Here is a 23,315-nt window from a genome sequence, read left to right on the forward strand (position 1 = left end):
CCCGGTGTTTAGAAATACAAGGTGTATCTTGCCTAAATTTGTCAAGCACAGTTAGAGCAGGATGTCCTGAGATGAACGAAGAGGTAGAGAGACTTCCATTGACTGGGCAGCTTCGTGCCGGCTCCTTCCAGAGAGAGAGCAAGCAGAATTACGCATACAGTTGCTGTCTTGTAGAATAAGGTCTTTGCGATTAAAGCACCCCATGGAGTGAACTTCATAACAGAAGGGAAGAGGAGGGGCTTGGCAGGATGCCGCAGGATAAGGGTGTACTGCTACTTTAAAAATTAAGCATGCACACCCCACCTGACTCCCTCCCACTGACTAAGGTACCAGCTTGAAAGCTAGGACAGCTCAGTTGCTGAGGGGCCACCAAGCAGCCTGCACTGAGGTACAGGTAACCTTTTGAGTTATGGGGAATAGTAACCTGAGTGCCAAGTCTTACCCGGGGTCTTCCTGTTGCTGGGCCTATTTGCCAGAAGTAATGGGGAAGGGGGTGTTACAGCACGGTTGCCAGGCAACATGGGACGGAGGTCCCGTTCAGGAGCTATTTCTCACACTGAGGGGACTGGTTGAAACGCAATAAAGAGATGGTAAACTCAGCTTATTTATCAATACAATTACTTACACGGTATTAGGAGTCCATATTTAACCTCCAAATACAGAGTCATATGTGGAAACATTAGCACAAATGCTTGATAAATATTAGGCGCAGGGCAAGCAGATGGTATTGAGGTTCTAATCAGCTTTGCCGTGAGCTTAAAGTAGCTGTGCAGGCTGGGCTGGGGGGGAGGCCCAGAGTGCTTAGCTAGCTCCGCTTTGGGCAAATGCAAGTTAGCTCTGGTCATAACATATGGTGTTCCTGAAAAGAACTAAAGGGTGCTTTGCCGCATTAATTAGAGTGGCTAGTGCCAATTCTCTGGGGTCAAGTAACAGCTCAAAGTAGCTATAAGCTTCTACAATTCACAATCATATATGAATACACAAACTGGTTGTTTTATACATTGATGATCGTGATTCACCCCCCCCCCCAAAGTTAAGATCTTTATCCTAATTTTTGACTCTTAAGTTGTATGGTTCAAAAGTTCGCCATTGTTTTATTAGGGATGGGGGTGGGTATAAAGTCTTCATGCTTAGAATAAACTCCCGGTCTCTTGTGCGTTGTTCTCCAGACACCAGCTTCATGTTTCTGTCCTCTCTAAGGACATCCTTACTCTGTCTTCCCTGTGAAAGTGTCTGCGGTCTCCCAGAGATGGAGAATCTCAGTATTCAAGTGCCCAGCCTTCCCAGTGTTCCTGGTGAACAGAGCATCCCTGGACAGTAGTTGAGGAATGCTTTCATCAGGTGAAGAATACTTTTCTGTCATCATGCATTACCTGGCTCTCTTACACGGCTTCCTGGGTCAGGCCATTAGAACATCGATCCTTGCCTATTTGGCCTCAGTGTTGCTGGCTGCCTCGCAGGGCGTTTTCCCAAGGCTGGAGAACGTGGGTGCTTTCAAGAAGGTATCCACTGTGCCAACCCACGCCACGTGTGGATACCCAGGCCCTAGCACCTTTTGTGGTAGCGCCGTGGCAGCTGAGCATGCGCAGTTGTGTACCGAGAGGCTGTGTATCCAGGACTGCCCCTACCGCTCTGCCTCTCCTCCCTATACCGCCCTCCTAGAAGGCCTCAGGAGCTGCATTCCTGCAGACCACGGTGATCTCCACCCTTACTCCAGAAGCAACTCCACGAGCTTCATATTCGGAAGTCACAAGAACTGCCCCTCTCTACAGGCTCCGAGGCTGGCAGCAGAATTTACCTTAGCCGTGTGGTTGAAGCCCGAGCGAGGCGGCACTATGTGAGTAACACCAGCTATGTTTCTGGGTTTCAGTTGGCCCAGAACCCCTGTGAAATGGGAAGTTGTGAAAATTAGTGGAGCCTGAGGTCTCACCTAGGAATTAAGGTGACAATACAGCTGTGAACCTACGGGGGCCTCCAGTTGAAGACCAGCTGCTGTGTCAGTCTCTCCTTTCTGGCTCCACGGTCTGAGTATTGTTTCCTGAGAGGTTTTCAATCTGCTGAAAATGGAAAATGAAAATGAAATAGATTTCCTTTCATTTGAAATAGTTGCATGGTGGGGGGGGGAGGTCAATCTGTCTGAACATAAGCCAAGCACATATGCAATGTATATTATCTGTAACAGTTATATATAGCACAATAGAATTATATAGTGATAAATATCGACCATAGCAGAGTCATTTATTATTATTTCTTTTATTTCTCATAGGCTAGCTGACTAGTGCCCGTAATAGAAATAGTTGTTATGTTTGAAGTCTTGCTTGAGGCTTCCATATACAAAGTGTCCCTACGAGAAAATAAAAATTATTGACTAGGCAGGTAGTTTTCTGAAGGCCTGGGGCTGGTTTACTTACATTTCTTTTCTCAACAAGCTTTTTATGCGATGAATGGAAGACGTTCCCTTCCAGGGTTGAACATGCAGACAGCACCCGCCCCCCTGCCCAGTGCAGTCTTTGACCCACGTGATGTTCCCATCTTCAGATTCGTTAGGACGTGGGTGAACATGAGAGGTTCTCAAGAGCTTCCCAGGCGTTGAACTTGCTAAGGATGCCCTAGACACGATCAGGAATAAAAACCTCCATGGAGCCAACTTCCGATTGCGTAGTCACACGTTCTTCCTGCTGTCTTCCCTTCTCTCGGGAACAGCCGACTGCAGTCCCCCAAGTAACACAAAGCCCGCCTAGGATCACCAGCAACATTTCGACTGAGCTTTATTTAATTTACTTTTTAAATTTTGCTAGTTCTGTGCTTCCGTGCGTGTGCAGTGCCTATAGAGGCCAGAGAGGGCCCTGGAGCTGCTGCTGTGGGTGTTTATGAACCCACAGGTGATTTCCTGACGTGGGCTCTGGGAACTGCACCCAGGTCTTTTGCATGAGCATCTTAGCCTTTGAGCATCTCTCTGCCTCCCGATGCTCTTCCTTTGTTTAATATCCCATGTGCTTTTGCCATTTCCTTCCATGCATCATGTTTGTTTCAGTAACTCTCACCCCACCGTTGGTCTCCTAGCAGCTAGTGTTGGGTGCCTGCCCTTGGGATGTTTGCTTTGTGGGACTGTGTTGGAGGAGCGTCTTAGAACTTACAAAACAGCAAGGAGATGTAGCCATCTCACGAGCTATTATGATTTAGACACCTTACGTACTTAACGTTTCTTCTGCCAAGGGAAGGTTCATCATCATTCTGCTTTTGTTTTAAGTTTGGAGTGAAAATAATTTGCAGTCCATGACCCCTGCTTCAACCGCATTCCCCGCCCCGACCAAAAAAAAAACAAAAAACAAAAAACAAAAACAAACAAACAAAAACAAAAAAGAATGCTGGAAATGTTGGAAATGTCAGGAAATTGAAGGTACTGGTCTTGCCGCCAGCATCCAGACTCTTAAAACATCTTCTCAAGTTCACAGAGACATCTCTGTACCAAACGCCCCTTCCCGCCGGCTTGCTCACCTAATGGTAAGACACAGGGGCTAGCCTGGAGGTGCTGGCAGGAAGTTTATAGTTTGGGGGATCTGCTGCTTGTATCAAGGTTATTTCATTCTTGACGCTAAAGTACCTGTGGGAATTGGGGGAATTTGGGGGTGTTTGCTCTAGATAAGTAAAACAAACAAAGCACGGATTATCCAATTGCTGTGTACTCAGGAGCAGAATAAATCCAGTTCCTAAATATTTTACTACCTGCCTCCGTCTCACATTTATTATCTACCAAAGCTAGAGTGTTTACAAGCAAACAAAATAGCAAGGGAGATAATCAATAACATATTAAGAAAAGCATTTTCAGCAAGCTTGGGGAAATAAGTCTGCATTTGGTAAATACATTCCAGCGTAATGATTGGATTCTCACTTGTAGATTTCATACTCAAGACAAATGAACAAAGAAAAAACTCTTAGACTAAAGGCCCAGAGAAATAGGATAATGGTAGATTATTTTTTTTCATGTCAGTAAATCACAAATATTCAATTACCAAAGCATTAAAAATAGCCTGCAGTAGAATGTATGTATGTATGTATGTATGTATGTACTTTAAAAGCTTTTATCTAAAATTATTTGCCAAAATTAAAAATGCCTATTTCATATCTTACCAAACGTAGGCAAAAAGAATCGTGAGTTAGATCAATAAAGGAGAAAGTGGTGCTCTGAGAGCTTCCTCTCTTCTCCAACTTGGGACAAACATAGATGCAGGTGAAGCAAGGCTTTTAAATGCTCCCTGTGAGGATAATTTTGAAACGTCTTTTGCAGCAATTCCTGGATGGCCCAATGTTCCCTTCACCTCTGGGATTCTCTGACTGATTTTGATTACTTTTGGGGAGGAAGTCTGTAGTATCCCATATATCCTCAGGTCCTCAGAATCCTGGTGCTCTGAGGGAAGGAGTCTCTCCTCCTAGATGGAAAAGCCTGTTCAGTGAGCAGGAAGGAGGATGCTTAAACATCTTTGAGTTGAGAAGAGCGGTTTGTGATCAGTGATGCCTGTGGAGGTGCCTGGCCCGAGTAGACGAAAGTCAGGTGAGGGAGGAGCCCTGGCCTCTGAAAGGCACACCAGACAACCTATAGAGAAAGGGACCTTATAAAAAATTCCCGCCCAGAATGACGTCACTCCCTTATCACCTCAGCACTCAGGATATTGAGCGGGAGAGCCTGCAAGAGCAAACCCAGCCGGGGCTGTGTAACAAAACCCAGTCTCTAAAGTAGCATAAGTGTGACCCAAGACCTAGGTCCTTCCTAAAAGGTGGTTTGTGCCATCAAAGTCCTTCTTAATCTTATTCTTAGAGAGAAGGTTCCATCCAGAATCACTGCACCAGGTCCGTGTTTTGTGGACACCTGGTCACGGAGGATGTAGGTGGCCATCTTGTACACACTGCTCCTGGCTTCTGGCCGGTACAAGATAAAGAGGACGAGACAGGGGTTGTTCAGTCTCCGTTTCATCCCAGGAATCAAATAGAGCAATTCTGACTTCAGGGCTCATAACTCAGAGCCTTCCATGGACTCTAAATTCATTTGACATTAAAAGAAGGAGAAAGATTTGCCCTGGTGACTCAATACCCATGTGGGATGTGGTGTGTCCTACCACTTCCTATAAAAGGAATAGCAGGGAGCTAATGGGCCAGTAGCCTAAATGTTAGTTTTCCAGGAGGATGAGACGACTTTACCTTCCGCCATGAATCTCTAATGAAGGGTGTTGAGGCTCTGGGGAAAATATTGTAAATAAGAATTCCTTTTTTTTTTTTTTTTTTCTGAAGTGAAATGACTTCTGTTGGAATAAGGGTTTCTAGGGGTATCATGAGATTCAGGTACTTACTCATAGCGCACCACTTTGGGTGGGGCTGGCTGGGGTCCCTTTAAGAGGACAATACCTCAGCTTGTCGTTTTGCTTGGATGCTGACCTTTTCTGTCTTTTCTGGTTGCTTCCTTAGGTGTGTGCTCGAAAAGACAGCGGATGGGCAGATTGTGTTCAAAGTTACAATATCTGAGAGAGAGACCATGTTTTATTATCGCACAGTAAATGGTTTGCAGCCTCCAATAAAAGTAATGACACCAGGGAGAATTCTTATGAAGAAATGGATTCATCTCAGTGTGCAGGTGAGTAAAATAAAAAATATTTAACATTCGGTTAAACACGGAGATCCGTCTTCCTGTCTTTTCTTTTAAGTGGCACCTACCCAGAAAAGCTAAAACTGATCTAAATCCCGGGTCTATGCAAATGACAGCGGAGGAAGACAGATATTTCAATGACCTCATGGTGTATCTCATGATGTATTCTCAGTTTCTCCCCCCACTAAGGCTGCTGTAAAGCTCTCAGCCCCAGAGCTGAACAGTAATGATGCCTTGGGCACTAATCACATGTCCAGAGAATCTCTGTTTTATTTGGTCCCTGCATTTTATGTTTAGACGTTAAGCCCTTTAGAGTCCGACACCCATCCTGCCGGTTGTGGCCGGCTTTAAATCCTTGCTCAGTTCCTACAACTGTCTTTCTCAGATTGCGTCTGTTGACGTGAATGGAACTTGGCTGTTGCACTGAGGCGGTGACCTTAGCACTGGTGAACTTTGCACTGGAGGCACTCAGAAGGTGTCATATTGTCGTTGTCGTTGTCACCCACAGTTTGGAAGAAGAACCTTCCAGGCCGTCAGATGCTGAGATAGCTGCAAGATATCTGGCATTTGCAGTGTTGAGAACAGAGACAGGGACCGCCTTTTGTTTCTTCAGGGCTTCCTTTGTCTCAGCGCTGCCAAATCCACTCTTGCTTTTCAAGCCAGAGGTAGAGCATGCTCCATTTCCCAGGAGGTGCTCCTGTATGGGTGCTCACCCAGGGACCAGCAGAATTCCTCCTCACATTTTATGGAAATGATTGTTGACTTTAAACACACATGGATGCACATTGTATACATATGTACAGGTGTGTCTATACTTTTACATATATATATTTATGTATCTATATATAAAGAAAGCAAGCATATACTGTGTATCCATATATATCTATAGCTATATCTTAGAGCAGATAGATAGATAGATAGATAGATAGATAGATAGATAGATAGATAGATAGATGGATGCTGGCTCCTGCCCTGAATCAGGTACTAAATAGATTTCCTTAGTGTTTGATGAGGATCAGACTCGCTTGTGTTTCTGTGCCACACCACAGTGATAGATAGATAGTGGATCCCACCTGATGTCAGTCCTGTACTGACAGCTGGACTCTCTCCTGGCAATCCTCAGTTGATAGTGGTCGGTAATCAACAGATAGGGAAGCGCCTGTCTTATTTCTAGAAGATGCCCATTCTGACAATGGATTGGCACAACCAGGCTGTGCTCTAATTTTAAAAATGAGGACATAAGAAATTTTGTATAAAGGGACTTGGCAGACATCACCAAAACATCTGTCTACAGCAAATCTTGGTGTCTGCAACAATGAAGCCAATCTTTCTGGGTGCCTTTGCTTCGGCTGATCTGGGAAAACAGACAGGGATTCGTCAGACAGCAGTGCTTAAGAGGCAAGTTCCAAGTGCAAAGAGGTAGCTGTGTCTGAGTGAGCATCCCAGAAGCTCGGCCTTGTGGGGGGGCCCCACTGGAGTCACCGTCACTGTTCTGCATGTAGCTGAAGTCATCTCCTCATTTCGGTGACATTTTATTTTTAATTCTTCCCCTCTTTAAAGGGTAGCATACCGATGGCTTAAGATTTTGTTATTTATTTATATTTCATGGGTATGAATGGTGTGCCTACCTTTAGTTAGGAGCACTTCTATGTGTATAGTGCTGGAGGAGGCCAGAAGTGGGGATCAGACTTCCTAGAACTGGAGTCACAGAGGTTATGAACCACCACGTGGGTGCTGGGAACTGCACCTCAGCCCCTAGAAGAGCATCAAGTTTTCTTAACGGCTGGGCCGCAACTCTACTCCCAGCCCTGGTGATTTAGTGAGGCTGCATAGAGTTTAAACTGTTTGTCTACCAAGGGACAAATTATCCTTTCTGATTTATGCATGTTTTTCTTTTTCTTTGTTTTAAATTTTTAATTGGGTTTTTGAGGCAGGGTCTTGAGTGACAGCGCAGACATTAAGCTGTTGCCCAGACTGGCTGTAAATTGCCAGCCCCCTGCTTCTGTTTCCAAAGTGCTGAGATTACAAGTGAGTGTTGCTGTGCCTGGCTATGAAGTTTTTAGAGTAAACTCGCTGGACTCTAATTAAGTCACAAATGAAAACATCACACAGCGAGATTAATGATGCTGATTAAGCACTCGCCCGTTCCCAAATCCATACATGTCACTGAACCTCTCGCTGTCACAACGGCCATTCTGAAGCTCTAGGCTTCTCTTAGCGTCTTAGCCATTCACTGTCAATTTTATTTTTATTCACTTATTGACAACAAAAACCGAAAGCATAATTAACTTTATATCCTTTTCCATGACCGCTGTGTCTGTTTGTTACTACTCGTAAACTGTACAAAACGCTGGATAGCACTGTAACATTTGTAATACTTCTGTGTGGGTCTGCAACATACTCTGTTCATCTTTCCCCTTTTAATCCTTGGTCTTGTGTATGTATACATGTGTGCATATGTGTGCACTTGTGTAGGTGGATGCAGGTATCCATGAAGGCCAGAGAAAGGGATCAGATATCCTGTTCCATCACCCTCTACCTTGTTTCCTTGAGACAGGATCTCCCGCTGAGCTGGGAGTTTGGCTATGGACTAGCAAGCTTGAGTTATTAAATCTCACGTCTCCACTCCTGACAGCACACTAGGCCAGGTGCACAAAGCCATGTCTAACTTCTTATGCAGGAGCTGGGGGTTTGAATGCAGGCCCTCACACTTGCACAGCAATCTCGCTAATTTATCCAAGTTATCCATCTTCCCCAGTTTCTCCATTTTTTTCCCCTAATGCTTCTAAAATCGTGTCTTTTGATTTGTTTGTTTGATTGAGTCTACAGTATGACAGTTTAATGTCTGTCTTTCTATTCGCTTTTGGAAAATGATGCAATTATATCACAATCTCAAAAGTTACCAAAATAAGAGAGGACAGCAAGCACCCACTGTAAGAGAATAAAAACATAGAATAAAAAAATCACACACACAACCAACCAACAACAAATTAGTGTATAAACACACACACACACACCACACATACCACACACTATACATACACCACACACACACACCACACACACACCACACACACATACATACACACATACACACACACACACACACACACACACACACACACACACACACCACATACACAGACAGACACCACACACAGACACACACACAGACACACACACACACACAGAGACACACACACACACACACACACACACACACACACACACACACACACACACACACACACACACACACACACACACACCCAATCAACAACAAAATCATACATACATACATCTGTGGAAACAAATCAAAGGACTAAACAGTATTGGAGGGATGGTTGCTAATACTAAAATGGGTGCTCACTTCTCCTACCCTGAGCTTAGTTTTCTTCTCAGGCTAAACACCCCTTGCCGAGAGCAAATACTGAGAGATGCTCAGCCTTTCCCTTCTGCATGATGCTTCCCAGTGAGTTAGTGGGAATAGTTTAGAATAAGAGCTGACTGGATTAGTTCTCTTTCCTTGCGCAGTAGCCTAAGAAACCCAAACATAACCTGGGAAAGCTTACTTGGGAAAGATTGATTATTTCTCCCAACCGCCCAGGACAAATTTGCACCAAATTCTTCTGTTCCTCTGAATCCCAGGTTCCTTGAGAAAGCCCACACAAAGTGGCAGGACAGGAAACCCACTGAATAGAAAGTGCTTCTGGACTTGTCACCACCCACAGCTGCTCCTTTGTGTGTGTGTGTGTGTGTGTGTGTGTGTGTGTGTGTGTGTGTGTGGCCTTTGTCTTGGTGCATTTATACAATCATGCCTAACACCCAGCCCTAGCAGGCCCCTGTGCTAACAACCACTTTAAATCTTACCTGCTATGTCCTTCCATGAGCTTGCTTCAGCGATGTTTCAGTGTGGCTGCACTGGGCCACAAGGTAGGTGTTGGCTAGGATAACACAGGTCTACTTGCTAGGAGCTCCAAAGAAATAAAACTGTGAACCTCTCTCTCAAAGCACCACATGTAGTGAGACCTTCTCAGGGTGGCACCCCATGACAGCAGCATGTATCATGGGAGTTCAGACAACGTCTGGATTCCCCATATCTCTGCCTTAAGGTTTACTTTCTGTCCCTCCGGAGCCTTTACCTTCTTGTGACATTTCCCGATGCCGAACCACTGTGGCTTCAGTGTTTGCTCAGTACTTCCTTCCCTTCTGTTCCCATGACCTGTGTTCAGAGGGGTCATTTAGCATTCATTTCTCATGGACAAAATGAAAATATTGAGTGATGGAGAGGTGTGGGACAGTAAAAGACACTGTGGTTCCTGGTTGAGGAGGTTTGAAACCCCAAGGGACGGTAGGCATTTCACCTGACTCCCAGGAAACCAGGCCCATCACTAGCCCACAGCCCTCAACAGATTTGTGGCCATCAGTCACATAAGGGCACTGTCCAAAGTCCCTTCACAGGTGGAAGACGTGACCACAGGTCAAGACAGATCTCCATTATAAGGAGGTACCTAAAGGCCTGGAGGCTTAGCCAATGAACTTTCCTTCTGAGACACTCCTCCCTGAAAAAGGTATTTAATCACTACCCTGAGAAGTGATTTTACTCATCCACTGTCCACCATGACAGTAAACACCTTGAAAATATGAGCTGCCTCTTTTCATCAGGATCCACCGTGGGTAGCCAGAGAATGGGTAGTCACAGAGAAGGCCTTCTCTTCATAGCTGCCATCTAATCTCCTCAAGCTCAAGCCTACCTGTCTTCCAGCAACCAATCATTCTTCCTGTGGAACCAGCCAGAGCTCCCCCTACCCCTGCCTGATCCATCCCCCTGGGCCCTAACTCTGTTCTCAGCTCTCCTTCCCCATTCCGGTGGTGTCTGGACATCAAGAGCCCGAGAACCAGCCGGTCTCTGCCTCCTTGCAGGCCCAGGGACCCCTGAGCCAGCTCTGGCTAAATCCTGCCGCAGCTCCACAGACTGCACTTTCCAACCCTGGAACAGTGTTCCATGGCTTCCCAGAGCCTGACACCCACCAGGCAGTGTGGCGTGGGGATAAGCGCAGCCAATCCCTGTAGCAGAGTGAGTGCAGGACCTCACTATTCATCCCATAGAGATGGCCCTTGTCACCAAATCGATGTAATTAGTTCCACCCCCAGGGCTCTGAGGAGTGAAGGGAGAGAAGCATGTCCTGAGACGTGTCCTCTGACCACACACCACTTGACTTCTGGTCACCAAATGCATGCCATTGGATACACATGCACACATACCATGAATAAATTCATGCTGTAAAAAGCAATTTAAGAACTCAGAATGTTAACTTCCCCACAACATTTTTAAATGCCTTTAAATGATTAAATCCCTGGGCAATAAAGATACCAGGAAGGGCGAGCCATTGGAAGCGGAAGAGACCTAACATGCAAACCACACAACCGTCCCAGCGATGGCTTTATCAGCATTTGTGTGAAAGCCAGCATTCTGAGATAAGAACCGTTGGAAAATGGGAAGTTTGTAAATTAATATTCATTCAGGGACTTCAATCTTAAATGGTTGCTGATTTAAATTTTGTTTTGGGGTTTAACATATTGGCCATTTCAGATTATGTAATAAAGAAATTTATTAAACCATACTTTTTATACTGAAACTCTTGGGAAATCAGTTCATGATTTCGTTAAGCACAATTGAGATAATCTTTGTAGATCCTTAAGGGGTCAATATTAATACTGGATTCAGATATATTGTCAAACTATAAGATAGGTATTTAAAATCTTTGGAATATATAGAGAAATTTCCTTGAGTATTTTGTTGTGGATTGGCAGGCAATACTGCTTGGGAGCGTTGAGCTGCGGGTTACCCCAAGCATTTAGCTGCATTTAGCCCCAAGTCTCCTGTGAAAATTGTCTTTGCCGTGTAAGTGACTCACACACTTCATGGAACCTATAGCTTCAAGGGATCACCAGTAGAGTCTCTGTAGAAACCGTGCTGAATTACATGCTGTAAGCCATGAGTTGCAACTGACAGTGTCGGGAGGCTGAAGTTTCAAGGACTGTTTTAGCTATAGGGCCGTTCACATGGTCTACGGCATCTCGAAGGCATCTGTGTACACTGATCAACTGAGTTCCAGAGGAGCCTAGCCAGGGCAGGATGAAGAGAGGCAGCTTAATACAGTGTGGGGAGAATGTATTGGTAAGTAAGTGTGGGCAGCCAGGGAAGGAGGAGGAGGAGGGGAGGGAGGAGGGAGGAGGAGGGAGGAGGAGGGGGAGGGAGGAGGAGGGGGGAGGGGGGGGAGGGAGGGGGAGGGGGGAGGGAGGAGGGAGGAGGAGGAGGGGGGAAGAGGAGGAGGGAGCAGGAGGGGGGAGGAGGAGGAGGGAGGGAGGAGGAGGGAGAGGAGGATGAGGGGAAGGAGGAGGGAGGAGGAGGAGAGAAGGAGGAGGGAGGAGGAGGAGGAGGAGGAGGAGGAGGAGGAGGAGGAGGAGGAGGAGGAGGAGGAGGAGGAGGAGGGGAGAGGGATTATAGAGTGAGCCCTGGTTTATTTGTGAAGTGTTTTGATTTATGTCTTCAGTTTGAAGAAAGAAAACTATTGAGAGCTCTGGAGATAGATATGTAGTTTAAGAAACAATTTGTTAGACTAGATAAAGTAGTATCCTGGCCTTGGAGTAGCTACAGGTATGCACAGTTAATATGGCTGTTTAAATGCCCCTGGTGATGGCCCAGGGCATTGGAACAGGGATGGTATGGAAGCCCTCTCAGGCTAGAACACTGTCTAGCAGTGTTCACAGGAGTTCTACCCTGACCCTCACCCCCATTTCAAGGCCTCCCAACCACACTGCCCCTTCTCCTTCAATAATTCTCATCGACTGCACTTGTACCTTTGTGTGCCTAGTCACATAAGCATGTGTGTGTATTAAATGTCCTCTCTCTGGGCACAGCCATCGCTAGCCATTTGGCCAGCACCTAAGTTAGTTGAATGTTTTTGAGTTACTCAGAGCAAAGTTAGAGCAAAGAACTTATGAAGTGTTTGGAGCAAAGAGGTAATCATTAGAAGCATGGTTTTAGATATGGCGTGTGTACATATCACACCAACAATCTTACATGATCACATTGCAAATGCTGATTGCAGCTGTACTGCATTGACTCGGATTATGCTCATTGTAGAGTTTAGAAAACATGGGGCCCTCAAGAGTTAACACAGCCTGCTCATAAATAGTATTAAATTCATTTAACTTTAAAATAAAATCCACAAATTACTATAAGGGGTGTAAAGTGATTAAGACAGCTTCTTGCTCTTACAGAGGACCAGAATTTGATACCCAGAACTCACAATGGGCAGTGCACAAAAGTGTGTAACTCCTCTCTCTCAGGACCTTCTGTGATCTCAGAGGGCACCCATGCTGACACACAAACATTCACATAGGTAAAATTGAAATATTTTAATAACTTAATTGCCACAAAACTAAGTCATTTTTTAAAACCTAAAGGGTCATTTTCAAGGTTCTGTGACCAACAAGAGCAAAATGCCACAGGAACTGAAAAGACCCGATTGTAACAGAAATATAATTTCGGCATGTTTCTAGATATTCTTACATATTTACAATGTATATATGTATGTGTTATGTTTTACATATTTACACATTCATAGAAAGAGTCTATACACTTTGCAGCTGCATCTCTCATTTCTACAAGTGGTTTAAATGTCCAACAGGATTATTTTTATGTAAAGCACCACTTAACCAGTTCTGTGCACAAGTCAGTGCTAAAGAGTGGCTCAGTAGATAACAGTGTTTACCACCAAGCCTAAGAGCCCAGCGTAGATCCTCAGAACCCACATGATGGAAGGAGAGAACTGACTCATGTAAGTTGTTATCTAACATCCATATGCGCCTTATGATGCACACATGTGTGCGTATATGTATGCACACACACACCCATACACACACACACACACACACACACACACACACACACACACAAGTGTTTCGAAAGGAAAGAGAAATAATAGAAGGCTTGCTAAGCTATGTCCTAGCCTACATCTTACTTGAGTACATCTACTCAGCGTTTGCATGGCTCAGCTTCAGAATGGTATGCTGACAGGGTTTTGGTCAAAATTATATAGCATATTTAAATTTTTGATCTTTCCCTGGGATTACAATATATGATACATACTTTGTCTGGATGCTGGGCAGTTATGTATGGTGAACTGCAGATTCCACGTATTTGTAGAGTTCTAAGAGTAACCCACTCACTTTCTCCAATGTCCTGGGTAGCACAGCTGTCATGACTGGAAGACTGAAGTATTTAAAACTTCATCCTCACCTCAACTCACACTCTTTCTACCTGGATTCCAGATTGCTAACCCTACTGTAACCAGAACATCTGCATTTCCAAAGTTCATATGTGAGCAATAGGACACATTCAAATGAACTGTTACATAGAGAATAAAAAACATTCCATATACACAACATACAGAGCCAGTGCCCTTTCAGACAGGGGATGTGTTGCATGTGAGAGAGAGGCTGCTGGGCTTGAGTGCTGCAGGTGGACTATAAGCTTTGTTACATGAAGAATAGTAGACAGACCAGACTGTACCTTAAACATCATTGGGAAGGGTGCAGCTTCTTAAGCAAGAATCTATAGATACAGTGGGAAGGGGACAGGGATGGAGGGTGAGGGGTGAATGGGGACATCCATGTTGTGGTCAGTTTACATGTTGCTAAGCACTACTTGACTGTAGAGAAGGAGAACAAGTTATCCTGAAGACAAGGGTGAAGGCAGGCCATGGTAGGCCAACTGGAATGGTGCTGGGTGAATGAGAGTCAGTTATTGATAGCTGAGAACAATTCAGTTACCTCAATTCAATTAGGACCTTCGTTGATAGAAGGAATGTAAAGTTGACAGATCCTGGTATTCTGCTCCATATGGTTTCATGTAGTCTAGTTTATCCAAATAGAGGCCCCAGAAAAATAATCATGTTTGTGATATATACCACAAGCTGGGCCTCAGTTCTCAGTCATAATTTCCACCTTTGGAAGTCATTCGAATTAACAAGAAACTGGCTTCCCTCATGCCCACAGGCCAGCATGTCTTCAGTGGCCTAAAAGGGGGCCTGCGTGTTGCTTCTTTCCACCCTGATGATCTTAGAAGAGTGTAAGAAAATATGGCAACCAGGACCCAGTGCAGGAAATTACTATCTTTAGATCCGGGAATGTTGGGACAAGTGCTTAAAGAAAGGGTCATATTAGTTAATTCTTGAAGACTAACAGGTTTCTGGTTGGTATAGAAGAGGGAAACAGAAAAGTCTGTCCGGAAGAAAGAGGGGAGTGAAACATGGAAACTAAAGGAGTCAGTGAGAGACACTGAGTTGTCTAGAAGTATGTCATTGTGTCAAACAAAAATAGCTCAGACATTTAAATGAATAAAGAATTTGGGGGGGGAGAATATCTCTTTTGACTCATAACTTACATTTTTTATTAATGGATTCTAAACATGCTTAATAATTTTTATTATTTTCATTGCCATTATTAAAATTATAAATACAAGATCTATATGATGTATATACCCAAAATAGTCTTGTTTAGCTCATGTGTATAACAGAACAGTACAAGGCCCACTGTAGTGTTTACCTTGATAAGTTTGAATGTCATCAAGATAATATTTTACAGCAAAGACGCGAGACCAGTGAGATAATTTCTACTGGGACACTTCTAATCAAGACATACAGAGAGCCATGAATAAATTAACATTTAAACCTAGAAACTGATATTTGAAGATGAACTTACCTATTTATTTCTGTAAGAGAATGGCTAGCTCTCAACAATAGCTATAAAATATATAATATATATAAGAAATATATACAAATATCATGCTCTATGTTGATTCTGTATGGCACTAAAGTTGAAATTTGCAATAAAAACGTGTTTTCTGTGTCTACTTAGTTCTTTTATTAAACAATGTCTAGTCTTGAAAATGCCATCATGGTGATTCTGTCAAATTTATAATGGTTCACATCCGATGATGGTGCTGCTTAAACCCGTTCACCGAATGGAATTGCCATTCTGAGCATCTTCCCCTAAAAGCCAAGTGTAATAAGACTTGGGTGATTTTCGCTCTTTTGTGGGTAGTTGTTTTTGAGCCCAAAGGGCTGAGTGATGCCATTGGTTGTACATCACTAGGCAGAGCAGCGTGCACACACCCCCAGGGTGGAATTGGGCTCATGGTATGCAGCATTTCGCAAAGGAATAGAAACTATGGCTGTTCTTAAACACAGACTTGAATAGTTTTATTTCCCCATCTATTTTCTTTGGTATTTCCCTCTTAAATATAATATTCTAAATTATTCAAGGTTTCCGTATGAGTTGTATTCAAGGCTAAGGAAAAATAGTTTTAAAAGACATGTTTCTAAGAATGGAAAAGTTATAATGGGTCAACCTACTCTCAAGTAATCTATTTATAAATTAGTGTTTATGATGGGGATAGAACTTTCATCCTTTCCCCTTCAAAATCATATGATAATATGACTCCTCAATGTGTGCTTGGAAAGTAGAAAGATAGATATGTTTTGTTTGTGCTTCATATTCAATTGCTTTTATCTTGGGGATAGGAGGAAGGCAGAAAGAGCAGAAACTCTACAACTTAAATAAGGCTCAAGAGCAAAGCCAAGGGTCATGAGGAGAAGCTGAGGGGTCTGAGGATAAAGCCAATGCCCACGCGAGCATGGGGGAAGGAAACAAGAGAGCGTTCATTACATGTGTATGCTGTGTAACTTACAGTTGACTTCTGGGAATGGAATCCCCTGTGTTGTTCTAGTTATTTGGAAAGAGTGTTCCATACAAATAATTTGGAGGTATTTCCATTACAGTAACTTTACAGAAAACAATTGAGTTCCATGTCTGGGTTAAAAATGAGACACAGGAAGGGATGGTTGAAGGGACGAACTTCAAATGAGGTGAATTCTGTGACCTCACACCTGTGGACAAATACTGACCCCTATGAATAAATTCCTTCCAACCCTCCCCAGGATCACACACAGAAAGCACATCAAAATGTGTAGGAGAAAGGCTTTGGTCATTATTAAAGCAGCGCATGTTGTGAGAATATCTGAAAACCTAGGGGCTTGATACTTGAAGCATAGACGTTGCGTAGATAGTCCTTTTCTGTGTTTTTGTTGATTGATATTTTAATCATATATATTTATGGGGTACATCATGATAATTTGCTACATGTATGCAGTGGGTGAAGATTGAATGGTGGCAATTAGCATCTCTGTCTCTTAATAATTCAATTAACATAATTCTATGTATTTATGAACTGGAGTGCGATGTTTCAATGAATGAACATAATATGTACAGCTCAAATCGAGATGCTAACATTTACATCTCATGTTTACCATGCATTAAGACTGCAGCCCCTCTGCTCGTTACACAGTGCTTGATAGGCTGTGGTGGACTTTGGTCACCCCACTGTGCTGTGGAGTGCTAGAACATGCTGCTTCTACCTAGCTGACCTTTGCCACCCTTCTGTCACTTGTAATACTCATGACAGCTGTTTCACATTCAGATCTCAATTCTGTGTGTGGTGTTCTTGTGTCTGGTTTGTTTCACTTAGCATGATGTCTTACAGTTCCCTTAATTTTACTACAATGAGAGCACTTTTCATTTATTAGAAGATTTTCAATGAACATGAAATACCACATTTATAATCAGTACATATCTTGATGGGTGTCTAGATTGATTGCATAAAATATACCTAGAAGTGGAGTGGCTGGAACTTGCAATAATTCTTTTTTTTGTGTGTGTGTGTGTGTGTGTGTGTGTGTGTGTGTGTGTGTGTGTGTGTGTGTGTGTGCAATCTCTATTATATGGCTTTACTAATCTATATTCCTAAATTTGAAAGTTTTTTCTCATATTCTGCTTAATATTTTCTAGTTGTTTTAAAATAAATCATAAACTAATGGCAGTTATAGTAATCATATTATGCTAGCTAGAAAAAGTCCTCCCTCTTTGACTATATTTTGGTCAAATTATCCATTTGTATTCTCTTCCTCCTCCTCCCTCCCTACTCTTCCAGGATCAAGTAACTCGTTTCCTATTTTACACATTTCAGACACCAGACTAGGCATGTTCAGGGTCGTTAGCGCCATAGACCTTGTTATCTCTATAGTAGGAGATCAGTGCTGGTGTCTATTATGGATGGTTGAGAGCATATGGTACTAGTCTTTCCCTTAGCTTATTTTATCTAGCATGGTATCACCCATTTCCATCCATACTGCTGCAAATCAGTTTACAGTTCACCCAGTTGAGTAATACACAACCAACCATATGCATATCTTCCCCCTTTTACTTAGAAACAGGCTGGATGATTCCCATTCTTTACTGTTGGGAATGGTAAATAAGGATGGGTGATAGTGCTAAAGTTTGGGGGCTTTCTGTGTAGACAATTGTGCTATGTGAAATATAACATTGATTGTTCATCTGTATTTTCATGTTTCCCTTGTAGCATTGGCTAGGATTCCTAAAATTATATTGCGATACAATGGTATCAGCATCCATCTTTATTGTTCCCATTCCTCATCTCAGGGAAAGTAATTGAGTATCTCATCACTGAATGGGATGCTAACTGTAAGGACTTTTGAAGGCATCCCTGTCTGAATGTATGAAATCTATCTTCTATTTTTCTAGCTTGAAATAGCATTAATATTAACAAATTTCAAATACATCTTCTGAACATGATTTTTTGTTTAATAAACACACTCCCGAGCTTTATAATGTACTCAACTGTTTAAATATTAAAAGAACCCCACTCCTGGTAGAAAGATGATTATAACATTTTATTAACTTTAAAGGGTACTCATTTCCTAAAGCTGATAGATGGGATAACACTGTAAAGTCTATCTAGACACAAACAACAAAGATTTGGTGTTGATCATTGTATATCTATCTTCAGTTATGAATGAGTTTGGGTTTGTTAAAGGTTTGTTCTCATTTCCATGTCTAATCATTCAATCACATCGCTTCTCTTTGGCCTGTCAATGTGGTTGATGACACTGATGGATTTTCAAATATTAAACAAACACTATATAACTAGAATAAACCCTACTTACTCCTTTTCAATAATTTCATGTGCTGCTGGCTTTGTTTTTTTTTTTTTTTTTTAACTTTCTTAATGTAGGAATTTAAAGTCAAGAACATTTTCTTTTGTATTATTAGGACTGGCTTTGGCATTGTGCTATACTCCAGTTGTATAATTTAATTTATTTTCTAACTACAATCATAAATTTCTATGTCTGCATTACTTTAGCTGTACCATGCATATTTCAGTGTTTTATCTGCTGTTCTCTCTCTCTCTCTCTCTCTCTCTCTCTCTCTCTCTCTCCCTCTCTGTCTCTCTCTGTCTCTCTCTCTCCTCCTCCTCCTCCTCCTCCTGCTCCTCCTCCTCCTCCTGCTGCTCCTCCTCCTCCTCCTCCTCCTCCTCCTCCTCCTCCTCCTCCCTCTCTCTCACACACCACAACACAAAACACAACACAGTCTTCTCTTGAAGGCTTCTCTTTTTACTTCAATTTGTCTTGAATTGTGTTATGTATTTTCCAATTATTGAAAGAATTTTAAAATCACACTTCTAATACTGATTTCAATTTTGGACCCATTTTAGACAGAGGACATAATTCGTTGGAAAATTTCCCAGCAGATCAGTTTGTCATTTGTTTTGAGTAAATGTTTCCTCTTTAATTGAAATTCACATACATTTTCCTATTGTTCTCTGCATTATATATTTTCATGGACTTTGTTTTGTTGAAATAATTTCCTTTAAGCGTTCTTAAGTGTGGTTTGCCAATGACAAATTTCTCCCACTCTCTCACAGATATTCTCGATGTTTAGGTCTCTTGAATCGTGACAATTTTCTTTTTGGGTAATTAATATCATCTAGTGAGGATTACCTGATAAAATATAATTTGTGCATTTTCCTCATTTTTCTTTGATGCTGTATCAGCTTTTGCTTCATGCATCCAGATATGCTTTTGTTAGGTCTGTGAGCACTACAGTGATTATGTCTTTCACCTCAAGCAATCTTATCCTATGTAACAACATTCCATACTCCCAGATTTTGGCTTGTTTTCAAGTCTGTTGACTGATAGCAAACACGGCACCCCTTTTCTTTATTTGATTGATACCATAATACCAGTCCCTCCTGCTCTTAGTAACAGGTTCATGTTATTGAGTGGTGATTGGTTTTGGTATACATTATGTCTATTTTTCAGTCATGCATTTTGATGATTTTAATATGTTTGTGAAGAGAGAATCTTGTAGTAGAGTCTGTACTGGGACTCAGGACTCTTCTGTCAACTATCTCAGATTGCTAATGTCACAGGAGGAGTATACTCTGTGCTTAGATAAACTTTAACATCTTGTTCTAATCTAACCATTGTCTACCTTTCACTCGTTGGTTGTTTAGGCTTTAAAAATCTAAGTTTCTCAGTTGTATTTTAGTCTTCTTCCTGCAACTTTTATGATGTCTTGTATATTTTGTAGTTGGTGGTGGCCTCTTTGGTTAATTTTTCCTTCTGCCTGTATTCTGTCTTTCTTTCTATACTCAAAGCACCATAGGATACTTTAACAGACTCTATGATCCCTCCTTCAATTCTAAGTATATCATTTATAGAGTGTTTTAGTGGCTGTGGTTGCTTACACATATACAATTCACTTCCCACAGTCTACTGACATCGACACCTTCTTCTGCTGAAGGCCTTACTTCCACCCAGGCCTTTCCTTCATCCTAAGTTAAATCTAATTGTCTTGAGTGATGTGCCCTCAGCACCTCTTCATCATTTCACAACATTTGTGTGCACCTAATGTCACAAACGAGGAGGATAGTTATTACCCAGAGTGCTACCGTTTCTTTGTTTTGTTTGTCTTTTAGAAAAGAGAATTTTAAAGTCATTCCTGAAAGCTAAGCTGAGTGAAGCTAATAAATACCCTTATGCCCTCTCATGTGATGACGTCCTACTTTTCCTCTTCAATGTTAAAGGGTGTTTCCTGCTGGCTTTAATTTTGTGATTGGCAATTAATGTCTCTGATCACTCAGAGTTCTATACCACTGTTCTGGCTGCTTTGCATTTGACCAGGAATCTGCTGTTCCATCAGCTGTTCTGCACTTCAGCTCTATCATTCCTCTGGTGCTTTTTTTGTCCCTACCCCCACACCCTGCAGAGTAGTTTTGCATGTTTCCCTCTTCCCTCCCCTTACTTTCTCTGAGCCTGGGGTAGGGATATTGTTACAGATATTTCAGTTGATATGGGTACCCATGACCAGTTCTGTGTTTTGGCCACTTATATAAAAAATACAAAAGCCAAAACCAAAACACCAGGAACAACACAAACAAAACCAGAAGGGAATTATTGTACATGGAATCATAGACAGTAGCATAATATAAAATAGAAGAAAGCAGAAAGGGGGAATTTTAGAGAATTTATAATTATAAGCCCTTGTATGAGGAAACACTGGTTTAAAATTGATTTCTCTAGCTTTCATTGTGAAGCATTAAAAAAAATTGATTAGGCCCTAAGAATTGGAAGGGAGGGAATAATAACAATAAGGTCAGAACCTAGTGAAACACAAAATAATGGGTTCCTTGAAAGATTGATGAAACTAAAACCCTGATATAGTATGGGTCTTATAGCTTGAATGAGAAAAGAATGGAAGAAATGCAAATTTATACCAGAGGGACAACATAAATACTTCTTGCTCAAAAGTTCCTCTGATGGAGCTATCCCTGTCCAGTTATTTACAAGAGACAGTATGTTACAGTGGTTATTTTATCTGTGCATGCTGGAAGCTCTAACTTAGAGGTTTCTCCAGTGTGCTAAATAAAGGGACATTATCAAGAAGACATGGGGGTTGATTACTGTGTTGTTCCTGCAGCCCTGGGATTTGACCATCTTCTCATCTTAATGTGAAGTCTTCTGTATTTGCTTCCTGTGTTATAATCATGCCTTCTGACTGTAGGAAGAAAGAGACTGAGGAGAATGAGATTGGGTTGCAAAGAAATGTACTAAGTACTTATCTATCACTTAAACTGCTAATTAGTAATAAATTATTGACTAGGTTTGAAGAACATTGGCTGACAAAATGATCCTTAGAAAATTTTCTAACAAAAAAATGAATTCAATATGGAGGGCTTAAAGTAGAAGTTATGCTGATCAAATAATCAGAGGTTGATTCTGACAAAGCTTCGACATGGTCCTATCAACATATAAAAGTTTATGAAAGACTGTCACAGCTCTCAGAGCCTTAGCTAACTGTGAAGTGCTTGAGAGAAGACAGTCCAGAGCACCTTCAGACTTTGAGCACTTTTCTGCATCCCTATGCCACTATGGAAGTTGAGGGCAGCTGAAATTTGTTCCAGGGTGAACGACACTTGTGAAGTGTCTGTTGTTAACTACCATGGTGGGTAGAGAGCCATTCTCACGATTAATTCTCAGTGAGAAATAGGCCTAACTGTGAACTCAGCATCTAGTTAGCATTGGTATCTATTATGTTCCTGCTGCTGCAGTAAACAGCATGACCAAAAACAAATTACAGGAGAATTCATTTATTTTTTGACTTAAGTTTCAGGGGAATTGTTGGTGATGGTTGACAAGGCAGGAAAGCTTGCCAATCACATTTACACACACACACACACACACACACACACACACACACACACAGAGAGAGAGAGAGAGAGAGAGAGAGAGAGAGAGAGAGAGAAGAGAAGAGAAGAGAAGAGAGAAGAGAAGAGAAGAGAAGAGAAGAGAAGAGAAGAGAAGAGAAGAGAAGAGAAGAGAAGAGAAGAGAGCTAGCATTAGGGTAAGACTAAAACCTCTCAAAGTCTGCTCGTAGCAATGAACTTCCACCAGCAATGAACCTCCCTGTGGCAAGCTGAATACGAATGTCCCCAAAGGCTTATACACTTGAGTAGTAGGTCATCAGTGAGTGCCACCACATGGGAAGGATTAGGAGGTGTGACCTTGTTGGAGTAGGCATGGCCATTTTGAAAGTATGTGAATGTCACTGGGGGTGGGCTTTGGAGTTTCAGAAGCCTAAACCAGGCCCACTGTTGCTCTCTCTCTCCCTGCTGCCTATGGATCCTGATGTACAACTCTTATTTACTACTCTCACACCATGCCTGCCAGCATGCGGCCATGTTCCCTGCCATGACGATATTGGACTAAACCTTTGAAACTGTAAGCAGGCCTCAATTAGATGATTTCCTTTGTAAAAATTGCTGAGGTCATAGCGTCTCTTCACAGCACTAGACCACTGAGAAAGACAAAAGTTGCTGTCAGGGAGTCTGGTGTTGCTGTGACAGGCCTGACCGTGCTGCTTGTTGGCAGAATGAGGACTTTGAGACTTTGGATTAGAAAAGCATTTGAATGTGTTAAGTGGGGCATAATAGGCTGTATTAAGCAGGGCATGGAAGACAGTGGTGCTGAGGGCAATGTAGATTTTGATAGTCTGGCTCAAGAGGGTTTCACAGGAAAAGAATATTAGTAAGTAGCCTACAGGCCATTCATGTGATTATTCTGCAAATAATGTAGCTGCTTTCTGCCCTTGTTCCAAAAAAATCTGCCAGAGGCTAAACTAAAGAGTTTTAGGATTAATAATGTTGGCAGAGGAGATTTCAAGACAGCCTAGTGTTGACTGTAGTGCTTGG

At 42.3% G+C, this 23,315-nt stretch overlaps 1 protein-coding gene across 1 annotated transcript in view; it reads left to right on the plus strand.

Annotated features, from left to right (window-relative positions):
* Positions 1-1,186: 1,186 nt before the first annotated feature.
* Positions 1,187-23,315, plus strand: part of Ush2a (usherin) — a 670,292-nt gene continuing 648,163 nt past the window's right edge. Inside the window, exons 1-2 of the mRNA XM_032915475.1 lie at positions 1,187-1,837; positions 5,461-5,626. Of these exons, the coding sequence (XP_032771366.1) occupies positions 1,329-1,837; positions 5,461-5,626 (675 nt within the window). The 5' untranslated portion in view covers positions 1,187-1,328. The remainder of the gene's footprint in view (positions 1,838-5,460; positions 5,627-23,315) is intronic.

The sequence above is a fragment of the Rattus rattus genome, chromosome 10, assembly GCF_011064425.1.
Source record: "Rattus rattus isolate New Zealand chromosome 10, Rrattus_CSIRO_v1, whole genome shotgun sequence".
Taxonomy (NCBI): Eukaryota; Metazoa; Chordata; class Mammalia; order Rodentia; family Muridae; genus Rattus; species Rattus rattus.